The following is a 21435-nucleotide window of genomic DNA, read 5'->3' as shown; positions in this document are numbered from 1 at the left end:
AAATCTATCTTTTTTTTCAATGTGTATTAATAACGGTTTCTTCTTCTTTTTTTTTTTTTAACAATCTAAAATAAATCTATCAGTGTCTAAAATAATTTTTTTCAACTCAAAAAAAATAAAAAAATAAAGAGTTGCACCTGAAGACGCAGAAATGTCTTTATGATTTCCTAGTCTTTGTTTGATGCAGTGAATTTTTGTTATCAGCCGGTTTAGGTGCACTGAGCTTTGGAGGCAAGAACCAGTACAAAGGATATCTAGCATACATGTTTCCAAACAAGCAGGCAATAGAAATGACAATGACACCGCAGATAACCTGGTCAGCCAAATAAAACCAACCCAAGTGGCGAATCTCAGCATTAATCGAGCAGATAAGCGCTGTTGATGCAGCAGCCGGGTGTAATGTATGGGTATGGCTCATAAAGATAGATGCAATTGCGACAGAGAGGGCACCACAGATCCACAAATGAGACTCGCCGGAGGCTCCTGCCAGCAGAAATAGTTTGGTGAGCCCCACGCCAATTACGGCTGAACACAAGGTGCCAAAGAAAATGGCAAATGGTTGACCGAAGGGCGATTCGAGGTAGTTGTTTGTAAGAATCACTGTGGCGGCCTTGTTTTCGTGCGTTAATAAAATTATGACAGAGACAACAATCTATGAAGAAGGACTTATCATGAGGGGACTTACCCAAGGAGGAATGGGGGGTGTGTTGCGGTGACGAAACGGCGCGCCGTACTTCATGACAGCTTGAATTGCAATCATGGTGGTGAATGAAGATAAAAGAATAAAAAAGGACTTGACTACGTCTGAGACTGGCTTAGTGCGGGTGTATTTTTTGCCCAGGAACCAGAGCACGGCGTTGTTGAGGGGCCTTGTGTGTTGTAAAATTAAGTTTAATCTGTCCATAATCATCATCATTGTTGAAAATGTATATATATGCCATATAAAAGTTTATTTCTATTGTTTATTCAATGTATATTATGTTCTTTTATAATTGTTGAAATTAAAAAAAAAAGAGAGAGAATTAGGATTATTGTTGAGGATGAGTTGAAATAGGCATGATTTCTTTTACAAGCTTGATGTCTGAAGATCTCTAAAAAAAGAAGACTTAATAAGAAAAGAAGAAAAGAAAAAGAAGAGGAAGAAGAGGAAGAAGAGAAAGAAAAGGAAAAGGAAAAAAAAAAAAAAACTAATAGAGAAGCTACCTTTTTTTTTATGAAGACAACAAAAACGTGGAATACCACTAAAAATCTTTTAAAAACAGAGGTTTTTAGATACGAAGATTGGCCTTGAGAGGTGTTTAAGCCGCACGAACTGACGGAACTTGAGGAGGTTTTGGAAACACAGAGGTGTTTTTTTTAGAAAAAGAAGAAACGCTAAATGAGCAACTCACTTTTTATCCCGCCGGAGATCCCGATACTTATAGTAGTGGTTAGACCAGTTATGCCTAAAGTTATATACTTAAGTTTTAAGTCCTAAGTGCTAACTGTAAAATTTACACACGTGACTAAATAATAGCCCTATACCAATACGAGCCCTAACCGCTCCTTTTCTAACCAACCAACTAACCAAAAATATAAAGATATAAAATTTTTCTCCATCTTTTTTTCTTCTCTTCTTTTTCTTTCTTTGTTGTTTGCATCAACGACTCTTTTCAACTCCAATTCAGTCCTGTAGAGTATCGACATCACAATATCGACTTTTGTTTTACTTGTAGAAGGTTAGTAGTTTAATTCTTTTTTTTTTTTTACTATTGCATCAATATCTTTACTATTCTCTTTCAATCTATGATGAGCAAAATGTGTCGCCCCAATCCGATATTCCATGACGGATTCGACCAACAACCCTTACTGACATTTGAATATTTGGGAGAACCTTTTTAAAAGCTTTTATTTTAGTCTTATTTTTTTGCTAACTTTATTATAGTATACTGTTTTTTTTGTAATTAATAAATTTCTATTTAAAATTTTTTTTCCCCTACTGTTCCTTTGCTGATGATGTTTTCCAATCTATGCTAACCATGAATCAAACCATGATTAACAACTTTAATGACGTTTAAAAACTGAAGCACTTTTAAGGAATGTGCTTTTTTTTATATTTAAATTCTGTATAAAAATGCTTATGTAATTATAAATAAAATTCTAATAAAGACCACCACACCAAATAACTTCTCTTTCCGCCTATGTGAAAAAACCTCCATCTCATCTTCTCTTATGTGTATCCCTTCTTCTCACTTGTTTCCCTCCACGTCAACAAAGTTGTAAAATGGTCGTCTCTTTGTTTGATTTATACTTTCCTCTGCCATACCGGATATGCGCCACTATCCTTATAGGAATTTATGCTTGGGGTCTCAACGTCCACCTCTTAACTGATGCTCGCATCGATGTCCAGTCTTTGATCAAATATACTCACTACAATGATTCTCGAAGACCCTTCTACCAAGCTATCTACCATTTTGCCTTTGTCCTAACCCTCTACGTGATCATTAGCTGGGGAATTTTTGTCATTGGAGTTAACACAAAAGACCTCGATATCAATGGACCCTCTGCCTCAATCAAGCTCCTCGACTTGGTCCCGGTTCTTACTCTCTTTGGCTTTCTCTTTGCCTTTGTGTATCCAGGGAAAACTTTCCACTACAATGGCCGCCAGCGACTCTTGGGGTAAGATAAAAAGAAATAAATAAAACATTTTCTAACCTTTATTTAATCAGAATCTTTAAGCGCATCATTTTTGGCGGCTTAGACATTGATTGTCGTTTTGCCGATATCCTCATTGCAGATGTCCTTACCTCCTACAATAAGGTTCTCCTTGATTTGGTCTACACCCTTTGCATCTTTTTCTCGGGAAAATCAAGTCTCACAAACCCAAACCGGACCTACGGTGGTGACTTTGTTGCCCCAATCACCATGGCCATACCCTCTCTGATCCGCTTCAGCCAGTGCTCAATTGATTATCTCCGCTCAGGTGCTACCATTCACATTCTCAACTGCATCAAGTATGCTTCCGCATTCCCCATCCTAATTGCCGCCTTACTGCTTAAAAAATCAAAAGATTCCCCAGACCAAGACGCTTTCTTTGACCAAAATTTCTTCTTCAAACTATGGACCCTCGCATCCCTCATCAATTCTACTTATTCCTTTTACTGGGACGTCACAAATGATTGGGGACTAGAACTTTTTGACTCTTTCCCTTCATACCACTATGGTGGCCTGCGCTCTGTCCGCGTCGTTAAGTTCCGTCTCGTTTACTACGCTGTAGTTCTCATCGACTTTACTCTTCGTGCAGTTTGGATTTTGAAACTTACTTACTCCTGGAACGACTTCCCAGATCTTGAAACCGGCCTTTTTATTCTCGAGACTCTTGAAATTTCACGCCGCGCCTTTTGGGTTTTCTTCCGCACTGAAAAGGAATGGGCTTCCTCCGGTACAATCATCAAAGATCACAACATTCAACTACCTTTAACTGAAAGACGATAAAATTTGATTTTTTTCTTATTCTTATTCTTATTCTTATTCTTATTCTTATTCTTATTCTTATTCTTATTCTTATTCTTATTCTTATTCTTATTCTTATTCTTATTCTTATTCTTATTCTTATTCTTATTCTTATTCTTATTCTTATTCTTATTCTTATTCTTATTCTTATTCTTATTCTTATTCTTATTCTTATTCTTATTCTTATTCTTATTCTTATTCTTATTATTCCTATTCTTTTTTTTCTTCTTGTTTTTATAGATATTATACACTTATTTTCTATTTTTTGCACGTTGGCGCTTTTCCTTGTTTCTATTCTTTTCCCGCCGAGCGTTTTGCAGGCGCTCGCTTTTAGTCAAGTACCGCGTGTTTTTGTTTTTCTTTCTCTTGTCTTCCCGAGGTTGTCTCTTATTCTTAAATTCCTTATTCACATCGATTGTCGCCTTCTTTTTGCTCGTTTGATCGTCATCACTATCTTCATCATTTAAACCGAGAGGATCGTCCTCGTCGCGATATATGCTAGGTTCTGGGAATCCGTAAATAGATGCTTGAAGAGCAGCTGCCTTAGCTTTTTGAATGCTGGCTTGAAGCACTTGTTTCGACATTTCAGGGTAAACATAGTTATCTCCAGGTTTAGTGCTAATTGTATTATCCTCCGTCATTTCCTCAATAACGACGGTTGCAGATTCATCATCACTGTCATCACCTTCATAAATCTGCCGCTTTTTGAGAATTCCCGAAACAGACTTTTCTTCACTCTTTTCTCCAATACCTTCCCAATCACTGTAATCAGAGTCGTCTCCATGTTCTGTCTTGTCTTGATTATCTTCCTCATCTTCATCTTCGTCTTTTTTGGTGTTTCCCAAAATTGGAAGTCCTGAGTTATGGTATGCAAGTCTGTAATTCTTCAAGTCTTCCGCCAATTTTGCCTTTCGTTCATCTCGTAGCTATCAAATCGTGTTAATTTCTTTGAACACTACCCTTCAATTTATTAATTATACATACCTTTTTACGCTCTTCTATCCGTGCTTGACGGGCCCGCTTTGCTGCAACTTCTTGAGCCTTTTCTTTTCGTTGGACCTTTCTCTTGTGAAATCCTGTGAGAAACTCCCTAAAAACAACCATTAGCAAGTCTAATCATCTTTTCCCCCCCTTTTACAAGACGTACTTTCGAGCCTCAGAATCATAATCTATCTTTTCAACTCCAGCATTTTTGGCTGACTTCTTTTTGGCATAGACATCTGTGCCTCGCGACAGTAACTGCCTATTTGTTCTTATAGGACCCATTTTTGTAATAATGATTCGAGTACTTTGAATCAAAGTGGAATGGAAGAAAAAAAAATTTAATACCTGTAATAAAATTTTTTTTCGTGCTGAAAATTAGGCCTAACCCATGTATTAGATAAGCTTATAAACGATTCCATGATCTTTGATTGCCATTTTTCAGCTTCTATCATTATCCGTACCCTAGTTTTTATTTAAATTGATTTACTTAGAAGTCTAAAGTCATACTTTGAGAAATATCGGTATTCGAAACCATCTGTTTAAATTCCTCAAATGATATCTTCCCATCACCATCCCTGTCCGCTTCCATAATGGTTTTGTCAACAATTTGCTGAAGCTCTGCATCCTTCAAGTTATTCCCCGCCATCATTTTCAGTACAATGAACAGCTCGCCATTTGAGATATATCCATCTCTATCAATATCATAAACTTTAAACGCAAACCTTAGCTTTTCTTCTTTCTGACCTTTGCTGGAAAACGCACTTAAACCACTGATGAATTCCTGAAAGTCAACATCGCCACCCCCATCTTCATCAAAAATCTCAATCAACCTTGACGCTAATGGGTTTGTCGCTATTGCTGGGATGCTTAAAAACTCTTCTCGATCTATGGTTCCGGAATTATCTTTATCGAGTTTCATGAATCGTTTTCGAAGACGATCAGCCTCTTCTCGATCGACTAAAAACCTAGCATTAGTATGATATATAAATGATTTCTTATTTGTAACTCATCATTACTAACAGTTTGTTCCTTCAACAATATCATCTAAAATACTCGATGACCCAGCTCCCATTGTATATGTTTAATAAGAAATTATTAATGAAAAAATAGATAATGTCCAAATCTTTAGGCAAAATTTTGCTTCATGTATTCATGTAAAAGGCTATCAAAGGGGGAAAGCAAAATGAGTAGAGAAAAGAGGCTTGTTTCCTATTTAATTTGGTAACCTTATAGTGATAAAAAAAGTATGTCAAGCAACTGCTACTTATTAATGATAACAAATGTGTTACATAATTTTTGAAGCAACCCCTCTTCCTAGTCCATATACCCATATATACCCATATATACTTCCCCACACACCAATAGCCAACTACTTATTTATGTGTTTTTGCAATCACAAACTTACTTTCTTCGATTACTCCTCTAAAAACTGATATCTTGATCAACAATGCCTGCAACAAGTTTTGTTCGTACTGTATGTTTTCTATTGCTGATTTTTCTGATTATATAGTGTACATATTAATATTGAAATTTATTGATAAAAATATTTTAATTAAATATAACTTACTCACTCAAAATAAATGAATTAGGTTTTTAGCGATTTTCTCAAGAAGAGTGGTCTTGAACCCACATTGCTTGACAGAGTAAGTAATTAATATTTTTGAAACCCGAAGCTAACAATTCTATTTTTTTTCAATTAGCTCAGGATCACTAGATCTAGTCCTGGCGTGGTTCATTTAAATTTGCCGATTGAGAAAAAACACACGGTAAGATTTTTCGATTATTTTATTTCCAGAATGAAATTGTAACGAAACTTAAGAACCGCCTTGAAATTCTTCATGGGGGAACAATAGCGTCAATCGGTATGATAATTATTTTGTTATTATTTGTGTTAAACTAACAATCAATAGTTGATCTTGGTGGTTCGCTTGCAGTCGCTTCTAAAGGTCTTTATAGCACTGGTGTTTCTACTGATATCTCTGTGACATATCTTAGCAGCGGTGGAAAAGTTGGTATGTGACATTTTATTCCTTTTGATAAAAATTTTAACATGTATATAGGAGATGAGATAAATATTGTGAGTAATTTAATGATTTCTTTTATTGTACTAATAGAAAACAGAAATGTACTTGTGATCGAATGGGTCGTACATTAGCTTTTACCACCATTGAACTTTCAAACGTCCATAATAAAGTGTTTGCTCGAGGAAGTCATACGAAATACATTAAGGATGCCTATAAAGATGTAAGCTTTAACCATGAAAAAAAAAAAAAACTAACATAAATTTAGCCGTTGAATCAAATTGATGCGCATAAAATAAAATAGAATGACTTTAGACAATATTTTTGGCAGCTTTTTCAAAGAGTTTTTAAAGAAATAAATAAAATTAAACGTTACAAATTACTAATTACTAATTGGAGAGTTTATTTTCGGAAATGAAAAGTAAAAAAGAAAAACTTAATGTTCTATTTTAGGCCAAATCCTTGGCTTTCGTTAATTGCTCGACTGAGCATATTGACCAGTTTTTGTTTTGAACTATACTCGTACAAGCACAGCTCGTTAAAGCAAGTATGTGATATTGGGTATCTATTACTATCCCCACCATGTCGCGTTATTGTAAAAGACATGGTGACTATTCCAGTAGCTGGAATTCTATCTGAACCTGTTACAAACATTAACAAATTTCTTTGCATACTTGGTTCTAATGATTTAAAATATTTCCAAAACCATTTAATGACCTGTACATCTTGATCTGGATTAGAATATCGAGGTAGCCAATGCTTATATTGTGTAACAGCTCTCAAGGCATCAACATCTATTGGTTCATCGCTTCCGTTTATCAAAAGTTGAATTTCTTCAGGTTGAAAAAGAGCCAATGAATTGCTTGCAGCAACCTTGTAAAATCCTTGCTTTAGTGGTTCAAATTGTCGTTTGATAGAAGATTCAAGGTAAAATGTTACGACTCGTTTCACATAATCATGTCGATTTTTCTTTGTGACAGGGATGCTAGATCCATTGGGAACTAGTTCTTCTGTAACAACACTTGTATCATTTGATTCACGAGTGATGTCAAAAAACAAATAAAATACATCTTCAAAATCATCACCCGTATAATCAAGGAGCATTTGTAGGCTTTTCCCATAGCTTGGTATTAGGGTTTTAAAATCATCCAAAGTAAATGAAGCACCCAACAATTTTTTAAAAACCACAAGAGGAAAATTTGTCTCTAGAATTGTAGAATTATACAATGCTAAGCCCAAAACAACGCCCGTTAATTTAAAATATTTTAAAGGTTTATCTGACCCTGGTTTAAACCAACTATAGCCGGAATCTTCGACTTTAAACAATCCAAGTTCTTCACTGAATAATTCTCTAATTAACAACAAAAACCATTCTTTTTTTAATCCCCCAACATCAATGCCCGGTTCATCCACAAATTTAACCCTGATGCCTTTTTTCAAATCATTTTCTTGGGCTTCAAGTATTTGGAAAGAATCCTGCAAAAGGTGATCGCGGCGCACACAAATGTGCAAATACAACTGCTGAGGGATATGCGTGTCTAATGAATTGAAAAATGCTTCATGAGCTTTGTGCGCCATTTGTCTTCGAGCATCATACTCTAATATATTGATTTTTGTTCCCATTGACAAAAAAAACGGGTACTCGCAGAAAGCAAATAAAATCTTTTCCCAAGAAATTTGAGATTCAATAGCACTAGATTTGATAGAAGAAGGAACTAATGATTGCATACTAGGCATTGACATAGGAACCCCTAGTTTTTCCCACGCATCAAAATCCGCCCTAATATCAATGTAATCAACCATAGTGTTGTAAAAACTTGAAATAGGAATTTTATGAGTTATGATATTGGCGTTAAAATAGATAGCTTGAAGAATGGCGAAGGAGGAAATTTTCCAGTTTTTGCCATAGGAATTTACCTTTACTGTAGATGATAGTCGTTTTCTTTTTGAAGATGATAATTCAGGCTCAAAAACAGCTTCATGAGATAAAGAGCTTGGAGAAGAAAATGGGTTCGATTCCTCTGATTCTAAAATAACAGCATTATGGTGAGTTTCGTTAATGCTTGAAGGACTTCCTGGGGCAATATCTAATTTAGGTAATATTGGTGAATATATATTATCCAGTAATGAGAATGCTCTGTTAGATTTTGTTGAAGTTTTAGAGCTAGATACTTCAGTTAATTTATGCGTAATATAAGCATTAAGTAGCTCGACTTTTGATTGAAATTGAGTTGTAGGGTATCGAGAAATCCAGTTTAACAAATAATGTCTCACCCGTTTGGGTGCATGTGAAAGTATCGATACTGAACGTTCAAGAATTTCTAAAGATAAGGCAGAAATAACATCATTCGATTCAGAAAAGCTTGACTTAGAGTAATCATTATTCGTAATTTTTAGAGAAGAATCGCATCTTTTCAACGATATATTTTTAACAAGTCCATTGACCAGCAATGATTTTGACTTCTTTATGGATGACGCTATATCGTTCTTTGTCCCAGTACAACTTGAATTATTATTAAAAAAAATTAAATGTGAATTTAAAACTGGAAGCTCGAATATAATCAATAGAAAATGAATATCTTCTGGACAATCCATCGAACATGGAGGATTTTTCAATAAAGAAAGAACAGTTTTTAACAAAACAGATAATACCCTTTCTGAATTTAAAGAAGTTATAAGTGTATAAAACGACAACACGTCTTCAAAGTCAATGTTTGGACGGGAATAAGAAAGCTTGGCGAGCCCTATAGGGAATGATTTATTAAGTACATCGACACAAGAAAATGCATTGATAAGCAAAGCCTCCAAGTTTGGGTAACTCTGAATTACCTCTTTATTATCACCTACTATACCTTCATGCTGTTGTTTATCTTTCTCAATTGCCTTTTCAACTATTCTAAGCGTCAATTGTTGCACACTCTTGGTAAATGTGCTTTTAACCCTCTTATCATGAAAAGTTTCACATATAGAGCCTAATACAAATGGTTAGTCTTAAGTTAAATTCTAATATCTTTGAATACAATTTACTCACATTTAAAATAAAGAAAGCCCAAAGGGATCTGTAATTCAGTACCACAGCAAATACATTTATAACTGATTATTTTAGGAGAAAAGTTTGATTTATTTGGACGACAAGGTTGTTCTGAAATTGTTGCGGCATTAGCAGCGGAAACAGTCTTAATGATATCACTAAAAGAGGACTGAGTTGAAACGTTTGAAAGAATTGAACTGGCTAGTTCTAATTGGTCGCGTGTTGCTACGGATGGTATTGTGCTGGCTGAAGAAATACCTGATTGTTCGTTGTGCCTCTTAAATAGTGGCATATCGAAAAGCAAAAAACTAAAAAAAAATAAATAAATAAAAATAAATAAATAAATAAAAATAAAATGTATTAATAAAATAAGAAAAACAGGAATATTAAATTATTAATTATTTTAAAATGATTTAATCATAAAAAAAAAACTATTTAAATAGAAAAAAACAGTGAATATACATTATATGTATCGGTTATATATATAGATAATAAATATCGTTATGGTTCAAACAAATACTATGTGATCAAAGACTACCCCTAACCCCAAGACTTTATTTAATTAGTAAATAATTGACTTAGCTCAGAAGCTTTGCTTTAAGCAAAGCTTAAACTAAAAAGTGTTACATTTTGTATACAAAAATAAACACAATACCTCAATTATCTAATACTTATCTTAAAGAGTTTTTTTACACAGTTATGATTCATAAAGCTTTTACGGACTTAGAAAATTCACCAACAGATTCTCGTTTTGTTATTCATGAAGTTGATGAAAATGGAACCCGAAAGCAAATATTTAAATCTAATATTGAAACAGATTCTATTTCAAAGTCTGAAAAATTAAACGTTTCATACGGCCATGCTCCTACAGAATTTAGAACCCCCAAAACAACAAACATATATAATATGTTTATTCAAATATTCTTACCATCGGGTTATCCCAATAGTGTTAAAAGTGACTATACCCCGTACCAAATTTACGATTCATTTCAAGCTTTTTCTTCTTCAATTGCATCACTATTTGCAAATCGTGCTGTTTTGACAGCAGTTGGAGTTGGAGATGACTCTGCTACATCCACTTCTGCTCTTTTTATGAAAATTATTCAGGAAACTGTTGGTCGTCTTGGTACTATACTCTTTGCTTGGAAATATGGATCTAGTCTAGAACCAGAATGCAAAAAATATCGGTTTTTAGCGGATATTGTAAACGACACTGCGATATTTTTTGACTGTATTTCTCCATTTTTTCCTTTTAATAAGTCTATAACAGTTTTCACACTTTGTATTTCCGGTTTTTTTCGGAGTATATGTGGCGTTATGGCTGGTGGATCAAGAGCTGCTTTGACGTTGCATTTTACACAGCCAGAACGTGGCTCAATTGCAGACGTTAATGCTAAAGATCAATCTCAAGAAACAGTAATTTCGTTAATTGGAATGATTGCTGGCTCTTTGGTTGTTGGAGTTGTTCCATCTGAAGGCTTATTAATGTGGGTAGTGATGCTAATGCTTTTAACAATTCATTTATATACAAATTACCAGGCAGTTAGTAATGTGGTAATGCAATCATTGAATCGACAAAGGACTAATATATTATTCTCTGATATTACTAAATCGCTTGAAGAGCTTGATCAATCAAGGTTAAATGATAGTGATCGTGCTGTAGCTCTTTCTAAACTGGTTTTAACTCCTACAAAAGTATCTAAAAAAGAAAATATTTTATCTTCTAGTCAATTAATTAGAGACTCGAATAATAATATCATTGGAAGTGGTAAGTTTGTGGAGTTTAGTATGATACAACATTTAGTTTTAAAGTCGGATATATCACTATTAGATATTATTTCTGCTACTTTGAAACATGGTTACATTTTATTTTTTGTTCAAGGCCCTTCATCGACTCCAAACATTTACATTTCGTTAGTAGATGATGACGATTGTTCTAAATCGCCTTTTTTCGATCGCGATGTAAAATCATGGGTACACGCTTTTCTGATTTGCCGCTATCTCCAAAAAGAAAAGATAGGTAAAGTGGAAATACTAGACATTATCAAGTCTACCACTAATCAGTTAGATTATTTATTTACAACTATGGATATCTCTTTTAGTCTTGAAAAGGCTGGTTGGGATTTACATACGAGGTCCATTGTTACAAATTCCGTTAAAAAATTGAAATTTTCGTTTGGTGGATAACAGGTTTCAATGGTTATTACACTGTGAATATAATTATATTAAGTAATGTGCCTAATAAACGTATCTTATCTAATCTTCACCAAAAGACCTTCCCCCCTCCCCCGAAAGACCTATCTTTTTGGCTACTTAGTAGGCACTAACTGTATTCGAATGTATTATTTATTTATATAAAAGTAATTACTTAATTATAATTAATTTTATAATTAATTACTAAAAATGTTTAAGCATACTACAGTATCATTTTAATTCAAATAACTACAGTGTTAATTACACCACATAGTATTTCTGCAATTGTGGCCTCGCTACTATTATTACTGCTTATGCTAGAGTAGTTTCTAGATATGGCTTGGGTATAGTTCAAAAAAGGAAGTAATGTTTCTCATTTTGGACAAAAGGCCCTTATCACTCAATTATAATTGACTAATTAGTTAATCGTATTTAATTGATATCAACCACGGAGTAGGCCGATCCAACATAAAAAAAGACCTCCCCTTCCAACAATTTATATGTTTTCCCTCTTTTTTTAAAGTCATAAATTTTTTAATTTCTCAATTGCAATATTAACCTAAATAAACAATTTTATATTTCTTCTGATAATTGAAATATTATAATATAATTATAATAAAAGAATGAAATTTTCAACTCTTTTCATAGTTGCAACATCTGCAGCTTCATTCTCTGCTGCGACCCCTATTGATTGGTATTCCTGGACCATTGATAAGGCTGGTCAAGCCTTTTTTGGAAATTTTAGAGAAAAAGAAGAATTCAATGTTCCAGTAAATTCTGAAGGACCTTATCAGGTTTTAAAACCTCTTGTTTCATCGGAAGCACTTCAGGCTCTTATTTTGGAGCCCGCCTTAAAAATCGCCGCAAACAAACTATACTATGCCGCAACTCTTTCTCAAGGAATGTATGGCCACCCTACTCGCATTATTGGTTCGCCTGGACATTTTGCTACTCTCAGAGAAGTTGAAGGGAAACTCCGTTCTACCGGTTCGTATTTTAACATCACAAAACAATATTTTGATGCCGTCCGGGGTGTTGTGTTTCATTCAGGCCTTTCTGTCGATGGAATCAAAATTTCTGAAGCATTACCTTTTGATCTCACACCCCCAACACCTAAAAAATCTTGGGTTTCGGCTCCCTTGGTCCTAGTTAAAAATCAAGGATGTGAAATTTCTGATTTTCCTTCGGCAGCAAATGGCTCTATTGTGTTGATTGAACGCGGTGTTTGTGCTTTTGGTGATAAGTCACAGTTAGCTGGTCTTTCAGGTGCTGTTGCAGCAGTTATTTTTAATAATATTCCTGGTGATGGTGTATTTAGTGGCACATTAGGGACTCCTTTGCCTGATCAGGTTGCTACAATTGGTGTTTCTTATGAGGTTGGAACTGCTTGGGCTCATAAACTTGCTCTTAATATTTCTTTGAATGCCTCAGCATATGTGGATTCTTTTGTTAAGAATGTTACAACATATAATATTATTGCTGAAACAAGAGACGGAGATCCAAATAATGTTGTTATGCTTAGTGCTCATAGCGACTCGGTGCAATATCCTGGTATTAATGATGATGGAAGTGGAACTATTTCGTTAGTTGAAGTAGCTCTTGGACTCTCGAAGTTTTCAGTTAATAATACAGTTAGATTTGCATGGTTTTCCGGAGAAGAAGAAGGGTTGTTAGGCTCAGATTATTACGTTGCCCAACTTTCTCCCGAGGAAAACATTAAAATTCGAGTTGCCATGGATTATGATATGATGGCATCCCCCAATTTTGCGTACCAGGTTTATGATGCCAATAATAAGGTCAATCCTAATGGCTCTGGAAACTTGAAACAACTTTATATTGACTACTACAATTCTCAAAATCTCAATCATACTTTAATTCCTTTTGACGGTCGTTCAGATTATGACGCGTTTATTAAAAATGGAATTCCCGCTGGTGGTATTGCAACTGGAGCTGAAGGAATCAAAACACCGGAAGAAGCTGAAATGTTTGGTGGAGTAGCTGGTCAACCTTATGATTCATGTTATCATCAATTATGTGATGATACTACCAATTTAAACTATGAAGCCTGGATGGTAAACACAAAATTAATTGCTCACTCTGTTGCATCTTTTGCTAGATCATTTGAAAGATTTCCAGTTAGAGAGCCTCTTGCTGTCAGCAACGAAAATCAAAAATACTCTTATAAATACCATGGATCAAAACTTGTATTGTGATCAACAACCTTATTTCTTCTTTAATTAGACACTAAATTTATTGATATAAAGCCATAATTAATTTTTAATAAATAAACCAACTGAAAGTTGTTAGGAATAAATTTATGTAAACCCTCTAAAGTACTTTGATCTAAACTCTTCGTTTAAAGTTCCTTTAACATGTTGTGATTCTCCTTTTTCTCCATATTTGCGTCTGGAGTATGTTAGAAGTCGTCGAGACCCTATATTATAAATGGTTAAAAAATAAACATAAAAAGAAGAATAAAAGAAGAATTAAAGAAAAATAAAAAAAGAAAACTTACACTTGTTAAAGTCTTGAATGCAGCACGACAAGAGTTTCAAATCTTCATGCAAAGGGATATGATGTTCTTTAAAATCTTCATTAGCAACCGGCATCCAATAACATAATCTTCCTCCTGGTTTTAAATGTATAGCTGCAAATGCCAAAAGATCATCTAACAAAGCATATAACTCATATGGCTTTTTGGTTGGAACGTAGTCTTTTCTCAAATGTGCAGCAACACCTTCGATCATTACTGTTTCTTTCCCTAAAAATTTTTCTTCGTCTTTAGCACCTAGCACTTTCAGCCCTTCTCTAACTCCATATGGTGGATCACAAATAATTGCATCAAAAAAAAGATTATTTCGAAATGCATTGTGAGTAAAGTCCATTGTCATTACATCCAAATACTTATTTTGAATGCCATATTGCCTAAAATTTGCATCAATTGTACGATCTTTCCCATTTCCCCGTAGCATTCTCACGTCAATGTCAGAGCCGCATGTGAGAGCGCCCATATAACCACCAGCAACTAAAAAACTGCCAGTGCCACAAAATGGATCGTATACAATCTTTCCAGGAGAAACTTGTGCAATGTTACATGTAACCAGAGAAAGTTCTGCGTCAAAAGTTGTTGTCCCAATATATCTGCGTCTCTTGAGATCTAAACGATCCATGGCAGATCTATCACTATCAGTAATAAATCTTCCAAACCAAACTCTTTTTGGAAGTTCTTCGGGTTTACTGTCTTTCACAATATATTCCTCTACTATAGAAAATGTCACATCAGGTTTTTTCATTCTGATAGGACCCTCTAAGCCCATAAAAGAAAAAGATTCTATAATTTTAATTTGTTCTTGTTGATCCCGTGAGCCTTTATAGCTTACAAATTCAAATTTAAAAGACGTTTTGACATCATTATACTTTTCCCATTGGGATTTATTTCGGATAGTTTTTTCATGTAGTTCTTCAACAGATGTTCCAGAGGCATACAACTCATAAACAGATCGACATAAAATTGAGCGAGAAACAAGCTTACGAGCTTCTTCTGAAGAATCTAAATCCACCACCAAAAAGGGAGACTATTATTTGGTCAGCGATTTCAAAAGATTTGAAGATTTTTGATTATGCACATACAGTAGTAGAATATGAACTAAAATCAGCATCAATCTTATAAAAATCTGATAAAGCTTTAAGTTCAGTTAATCTAAAATCCAAATGAGCCTGAGCCAATAAAATCAGGAACTTCATTATAAGCTTTATAATTTCCTAGTCTTTATTATGCAATTTATATGACTTCTTTTAAATGTCCTCCAGCTATAGTAAGCAGTTTATGTCCAACAGGTATCACAAATCAGGGATATAAATTTTTCAAATTTGAAGAAATTTTTATTACGTAAGTACTATTACATAATAATACTAATATTTTTGTGCCACGCAAAAATTACAAATATTATTAGTTGTAATATTTGTAATAGTTGTAATAAGTTAATTTTATCACCCATCTAAATGTTTTTAACTTACTTTTTTTTTAACATGCACTTTCTACTTCTCTTAGTTTTTTATTCACTACCATTTTTTCTTCTTATCCTGTTCATATTAGTTTTAGAAACCAGAATTAAAAGTTTTGAAAATCTAAAAGTTTAAGGTTTCTTTTTATTTTATTTTATTTTACATATCCACTACATATTTACAATATTTATACTTGTACTTAGCTTCCTTGATTTGATTTAGAACTAAATCTCAAGGCTTTTATTGAGTTTCTTTACCCTGAAGCCAATAAAATATAGGATATAGATTATAGTATATTATAGTATATAAAATACAAAATGTCGACATTTGATGATGATGATGATTTTTTTGCAGATATTTAGTTAGTATTCTAGTTTTTTTTTAAAAAAATAAATATATAGATTTGCTAATAAAGTAAATTTTTTTATCTAGTGATGGATCTAACGAACCACCAAAATCGGATGTAAAAGAAGAAAAAGAAGACCGAGTTGAGTCTTTACCTCATCCACAGAACGAATTACATGTGCAAAATGTTGATACTCAGGCTCAATCTAACAACGATGATAATGTTTTACTTAGACATGTTAATTTGGAACCAGAACCACAGCTAAGTGAAAATGATGCTGAAGCTACCACAAATGCCAAGCGAGATGGGAGTGCAACAAATACAGGTCAAATTTATATTCCTCCTAAGGACGAAGGGAAAATGTTTGTTGGAGGTTTAAATTGGGAAACCACCGATGGTAAGTTTCACTCTCACATATTATAAACGAAAGAAAAGTCTAACTTAAATAGAATCTTTGAGAAATTATTTTTCAAAATTTGGAGAATTAGTTGATTGTACAGTTATGAGGGATAACATGACTGGTCGCTCTAGAGGATTTGGGTTCCTTACATTTGCTGATCCAAAATGTGTTAATGATGTAATTTCAACAGAACATTTCTTAGATGGTCGAATTGTGAGTATTTGAACAAAAAAAAACTGATGGATAATTAACTAATTCACATACTAGATTGATCCTAAAAGAGCCATTCCCAGAGAGGAACAAGATAAAACAGCCAAAATTTTTGTGGGGGGTGTTGGATTGGATGTTACGGAGGACGATTTCAATTCATTTTTTTCACAATATGGAACTGTTATTGATGCTCAACTTATGATTGATACTAAAACTGGAAAGCCAAGAGGATTTGGTTTTATTACGTTTGATTCTCATGAAGCGGTTGAAAAGATAGTAAGCGAGCCTGTTCTTATTTTGAAAGAAAAACATATTGAAGTTAAAAAGGCGGAGCCTCGTTCAAAGGATCAAAATGGAAATTTTATACCCAATTCTCACTCCCAGTCAAACACGCAGACTGACTCAAATAACAGGTTTAACAACTATAATAATTATATGGGATATAGTATGAATGGTATGAACTCTGCATCTATGCCTTCAATGAGTGGTACAATGAATGGCTCAGGAATGAATTCATCTACTTCTGGAATGAATCCTGCAATGGCTCTTCAGCATTATAGAAATTGGCAACAGTATTTTGATCAAGCTGAAACAGTTTTGATTAATCAAGGGGCACAGAATAACCCTACAGGTGTACAACAACTTCAAAATATTAAAGCAATGAAACAGAATCTTCTTACTCAAATGAAGACATTTGGCTTGAACCCAAATTTGTTAAATAACTCAGATAATACCCAATCTCAAGATAATTCTCAACCTTCTTCTGAAACCAAATATTCAGCTCAAAGTGAATCTGGTTTTGGGAGCTTCGGTGAATCTTCTAATAAGTTTTCTGGTGATAACAAGGCCATTTTTAGCAGCGGTAATGAGTCCCATGAAAATAATAGAGGTAAAATAGTTGGAGGTGTTTATAACATTGGTAACGGGATTGATAATGAACCTGGAAGATATCATCCTCGTGGTCCTAAAGGATTTAATCAGCAATCTTACAATTCTTCTCAAAATGAATCCAAGCATTTTAATGGCAAGGGGAGTGCTGCAATTACTTTAGTTCAAGGGGAAAATAATTCTTACTCAGATATTCCTAGTTCTAAATCTGAAAATTATTCAAATAGCTCTGAAGTCAATCACCGTGATCGTGATCGCGACCGTGAGAGCGATACACAAAATGGTAAATACACACGAAATCGTTATCCTCGAGACCAAATGAGAGAAAAGAGGCATAGAAGTCGATATGAAAATGAAGAGGAAAGTGTGGATAACGAAGACGAGCGTGACCCCAACGATAAGTCTAAAACTTCATCTCACTCTCATCGTTCATCAAGAGATAAGTCTCATAAATCACGTGATATGTCATTGGGTGCAAGAATAAGAGAAGATTCAAGGGAAGGTCCTAGTAGAAAAAGACATCGTGGAGAAGATGACCGAGATGCTTCCTCTAGTCGTCATCATAGGAGCAGTAGTCGCGAGAAAGACCATCGGACCTCACGCCACAAGGAAGGTGGCAGCAGCAGTAGCAGCAGCAGCAGTAAGCACCATCGGAGCAGTAGAAGAAGCAAGGAAAATCGTGGAAGTGATGATTCTAGTAATTCTAGCAGAAAGGATTTAAAAGAAAAGGAATCTAAAGAAATCAAAGATCGTCGTTCGAAATCCCCCCCTCTAAATGCTCCTACAGGGCCCCGAGGTGCTTCAGGAACATCATCAGCACGCTCTGGATCAGGTAAAGGTTACTCAAGAAGATACCGATCGAACAGGCAGTACAGTCGAAGCTGATACCATAGCTTTGTTGGATTATTAGTTATGAAGTTTAAAAAAAAAAAGTTAATATTGCTAAAAATAAGGTTTTTTTTTGTTGTTTTTGTTTTTTTACCTTGTAAATGGTTTTTATTTAATTTTATTAATTTTATTAATTTTATTAATTTTATTAATTTTATTAATTTTATTAATTTTATTAATTTTATTAATTTTATTAATTTTATTAATTTTATTAATTTTATTAATTTTATTAATTTTATTAATTTTATTAATTTTATAAACATAATTTTAAACAACTAAAATACAGAAGTATAATTTTCCTATTAAATTAACTTGAATTACCCATTCCAAGTTGGATAATTAAATAAACATTAAGAATGGTTACAAAGCTCCAAATTAAAAAAGAAAGCATACTAGTTAGCAAATTATTTGCATAATTTCTTTTTTTTACCGAAGAGACATTAACATGAGTTGTTGATTTTTTTTGAGAAATTTTGTTTACAAAAACCTCAATATGGTTATCACCTTGAGTTCCTTCAACACTCATTATTGACTTGCGTCCAGTAAAATAAATTAAAGGTAGGATCAAAAATGGTAAAAGAATTGAAAGAGCTGCCTGTGACCCGTTTAAAACTTGGCTAAGCCCGGACCGCCCCACGGCTGCTGTAACAATTAAACAAGGGAGTATAGCAATTCCTCTTGTAATTAACCGTCTTATCCAAGCCTTTTTGACGTTCCAATTTAAATAGCCTTCAGAAACCACTTGTCCTGCTATAGTACATACTATTCCAGCGGACTGTCCCGAAAGTAAAAGTGAAATCACAAACAGTATACCAGCACTTTTAGATATAAGTTCACACATACTTTGATAAATAGAAAATAGATCAGCACTGTCTGAAATACTTACACCATACAACGTAGCTCCTGAGACTATTAATATCGAAGAGTTAACAAAAAAGGCAAAAGTACAAAGAGAGACTGAAAGTTCAATAATCGAATACTTCAAACAATAATTTACAGCAGAAGTTGTTGGTTTATAATTATCAAAATCGTCAGAGGAATAGTTTTCCGAAATATTTCCAAGTGCTACATCTCGGTCAATTACTCGTGGCTTGACGATAGATGATCCCAGATAGAGACTATGAGGCATAACTGTTGCCCCCAAAATTCCACAAGATGCATATATGGCATCCCCCTCTAATAAGTATTTAGATGGTAAAAATCCTCTAAATACATTTGAAGCTGGCGTAGGAGGCATGTTTTTCAATTGAATAGCAAAGCAAATAGCAACAGCTATAATTAAAAAGGCAACACCGCATTCAAAGTATCGAATAATTTTTACTGACTTCTCATTTCTATATGCCATAAGTATGATTAAAACATCGACAATAGTGATCAATACACCAACGACTAATGGAATATGAAAAAGAATATTAAGTGCAATAGCTGTCCCAACTACCTCCGCTATGTCAGTGGCTATAATTGCAGCTTCAGCAAAAACGTACAAAATAACATTCAGCCAGCTAGGAAACTCTTCTCTAGAAATTTGAGCTAAATCTTTCCCAGTGACAGAACCCAATTTTATTGCAAGCGATTGCAAAAAAATTGCAATGCAATTAGATAAAAATATCACAAATAAAAGATGAAATCGATACTTAGCGCCTGCTTGCACATCAGTTGAGTAATTACCTGGATCTATGTACGAAGTGCATATAAATGCACTTCCACCAGCAAATTTTGCATATTTTGTTATAGAATGAAATATCTTATTGTTCTGTATAGCATTTAGAGATTTCAATATATGTTTATGGATCTTTGCTGATATATTTTGACTGATAAATTTAGATTGGTTATTAGCCATCTTGTTTTTGTTGATATTTAAAATACTTTTCAATTAAAGATAATATCTTCAATTAAAAACATGAGTGATAATAATGAACATTTCTAATAAAAAAAAAAGAGATTCGACTGTTTTTATACACTAAATTAAGAGAATTTCAATTTAAATTTGAATGTTTCATGTAAATGTAAATTTATAAAAACGGCTATTTTTCTTGATTTTTTTCGATCGTAATCTTAATTAGATGACAGTTTTTTTCGTCGCTAATTTAACTATTCATATTCTAAGATTAGCATCTTAATCTTTCAAATTTAAAAAAATCTGCTTAAAGGTATATACTTGGATAAACTACCCTGATCAATTTTTGAAATCAAATTTTCTTTTTTTGAAGGTAAAGGCTTTGGTATTTTTGAATATCCTAATGTATTTTTCTTACCAATTTCAATTATTTTTTTTTCTTCTTTCAAAGTTTCATGTTCATTCTTGTTATCAATTGTTAAAGGTGTTGAGTCCAAATGAAATTCCAAATCTTTTTTTTTTTCGGGTATAATATTTATTCGATCATGATTATTTAAGTTCAAAGCCTCTTCGGTTCTATTAAAAGTATTAATAAGACTATTCCAGTTTGAGGGTGCAGTGCCTGGACGGTATTTTCCACAAACTTTAATATTATTATAACTTTCAGTATCAACGTTTGAAGGCAAAGGATGATGTTTTTTGTTTTTCATTGAATTTTTGGAACTCTTAACAAAATCAATACCTGAAGTTAATGAATAGTGATTTCCCTTTTTTCGTTTTATATGACGAGATGAAGTAGATGCCTCAGGCCATGTGTTACTATAATTTGCTCTTTCGACGTTAATATTCAAACGACGAGCTTCGGCCAACACTCGTTGATAAGGTGTGGCTTCTTCCCCTAGACAATTAAGCATGTCCTCCTCATCTTCTTCATCTTCAAGAAGGTATGCTTTAGGGTATTTTTCCATCGATAGTTTGGCAAGATTTCCTATGTCAATATCAATTTTTTTTAACTTTAAGAAGTTTTCCAAATTTTTTATCGTTACAGGCTTTGTTTTCGATGAAGAACATAAATCTATTGTCGCAGGGGCATTATTAATTAAATATTTTGAAATTTTAGCAAACTCATCTGTTTGAAGT

At 33.7% G+C, this 21435-nt stretch overlaps 9 protein-coding genes across 9 annotated transcripts; 5 read left to right on the top strand and 4 right to left on the bottom strand.

The window, feature by feature from the left end:
* Window positions 1-157: 157 nt before the first annotated feature.
* Window positions 158-760, bottom strand: SAPINGB_P004809 (uncharacterized protein; the record flags this gene model as incomplete). The annotated part of the gene is made up of 2 exons (XM_031999524.1): window positions 158-610; window positions 686-760. The coding sequence occupies 2 exons, from the start codon at window positions 758-760 to the stop codon at window positions 158-160; spliced, it is 528 nt and encodes a 175-aa protein (XP_031855415.1).
* A 1503-nt stretch (window positions 761-2263) lies between these two features.
* On the top strand, window positions 2264-3474 carry SAPINGB_P004808 (uncharacterized protein; the record flags this gene model as incomplete). The annotated part of the gene is made up of 2 exons (XM_031999523.1): window positions 2264-2658; window positions 2709-3474. 2 exons carry the CDS (start codon window positions 2264-2266, stop codon window positions 3472-3474), a joined length of 1161 nt encoding a protein of 386 aa, XP_031855414.1.
* A 269-nt stretch (window positions 3475-3743) lies between these two features.
* On the bottom strand, window positions 3744-5548 carry SAPINGB_P004807 (uncharacterized protein; the record flags this gene model as incomplete). The annotated part of the gene is made up of 5 exons (XM_031999522.1): window positions 3744-4418; window positions 4477-4582; window positions 4640-4712; window positions 4984-5433; window positions 5497-5548. The coding sequence occupies 5 exons, from the start codon at window positions 5546-5548 to the stop codon at window positions 3744-3746; spliced, it is 1356 nt and encodes a 451-aa protein (XP_031855413.1).
* A 375-nt stretch (window positions 5549-5923) lies between these two features.
* SAPINGB_P004806 (uncharacterized protein) lies at window positions 5924-6801 on the top strand (the record flags this gene model as incomplete). The annotated part of the gene is made up of 8 exons (XM_031999521.1): window positions 5924-5950; window positions 6066-6119; window positions 6177-6242; window positions 6296-6338; window positions 6387-6488; window positions 6537-6553; window positions 6598-6720; window positions 6766-6801. 8 exons carry the CDS (start codon window positions 5924-5926, stop codon window positions 6799-6801), a joined length of 468 nt encoding a protein of 155 aa, XP_031855412.1.
* Window positions 6802-6941: 140 nt separating this feature from the next.
* Window positions 6942-9820, bottom strand: SAPINGB_P004805 (uncharacterized protein; the record flags this gene model as incomplete). The annotated part of the gene is made up of 3 exons (XM_031999520.1): window positions 6942-8859; window positions 9187-9469; window positions 9529-9820. 3 exons carry the CDS (start codon window positions 9818-9820, stop codon window positions 6942-6944), a joined length of 2493 nt encoding a protein of 830 aa, XP_031855411.1.
* A 407-nt stretch (window positions 9821-10227) lies between these two features.
* Window positions 10228-11715, top strand: SAPINGB_P004804 (uncharacterized protein; the record flags this gene model as incomplete). Its single annotated transcript, XM_031999519.1, has 1 exon — window positions 10228-11715. The coding sequence occupies one exon, from the start codon at window positions 10228-10230 to the stop codon at window positions 11713-11715; it is 1488 nt and encodes a 495-aa protein (XP_031855410.1).
* A 629-nt stretch (window positions 11716-12344) lies between these two features.
* Window positions 12345-13934, top strand: SAPINGB_P004803 (uncharacterized protein; the record flags this gene model as incomplete). Its single annotated transcript, XM_031999518.1, has 1 exon — window positions 12345-13934. The coding sequence occupies one exon, from the start codon at window positions 12345-12347 to the stop codon at window positions 13932-13934; it is 1590 nt and encodes a 529-aa protein (XP_031855409.1).
* A 102-nt stretch (window positions 13935-14036) lies between these two features.
* Window positions 14037-15465, bottom strand: SAPINGB_P004802 (uncharacterized protein; the record flags this gene model as incomplete). The annotated part of the gene is made up of 3 exons (XM_031999517.1): window positions 14037-14155; window positions 14237-15296; window positions 15352-15465. The coding sequence occupies 3 exons, from the start codon at window positions 15463-15465 to the stop codon at window positions 14037-14039; spliced, it is 1293 nt and encodes a 430-aa protein (XP_031855408.1).
* A 578-nt stretch (window positions 15466-16043) lies between these two features.
* On the top strand, window positions 16044-18455 carry SAPINGB_P004801 (uncharacterized protein; the record flags this gene model as incomplete). Its single annotated transcript, XM_031999516.1, has 4 exons — window positions 16044-16087; window positions 16159-16469; window positions 16573-16685; window positions 16740-18455. The coding sequence occupies 4 exons, from the start codon at window positions 16044-16046 to the stop codon at window positions 18453-18455; spliced, it is 2184 nt and encodes a 727-aa protein (XP_031855407.1).
* Between the last annotated feature and the right edge of the window lie 2980 nt (window positions 18456-21435).

Source organism: Magnusiomyces paraingens (assembly GCF_902498895.1).
Source record: "Magnusiomyces paraingens strain CBS 517.90 genome assembly, contig: contig4, whole genome shotgun sequence".
NCBI classification, from domain to species: Eukaryota; Fungi; Ascomycota; class Dipodascomycetes; order Dipodascales; family Dipodascaceae; genus Magnusiomyces; species Magnusiomyces paraingens.
The sequence above is the reverse complement of the archived record's forward strand: the minus strand, read 5'-3'. Positions and strand labels throughout refer to the sequence as shown.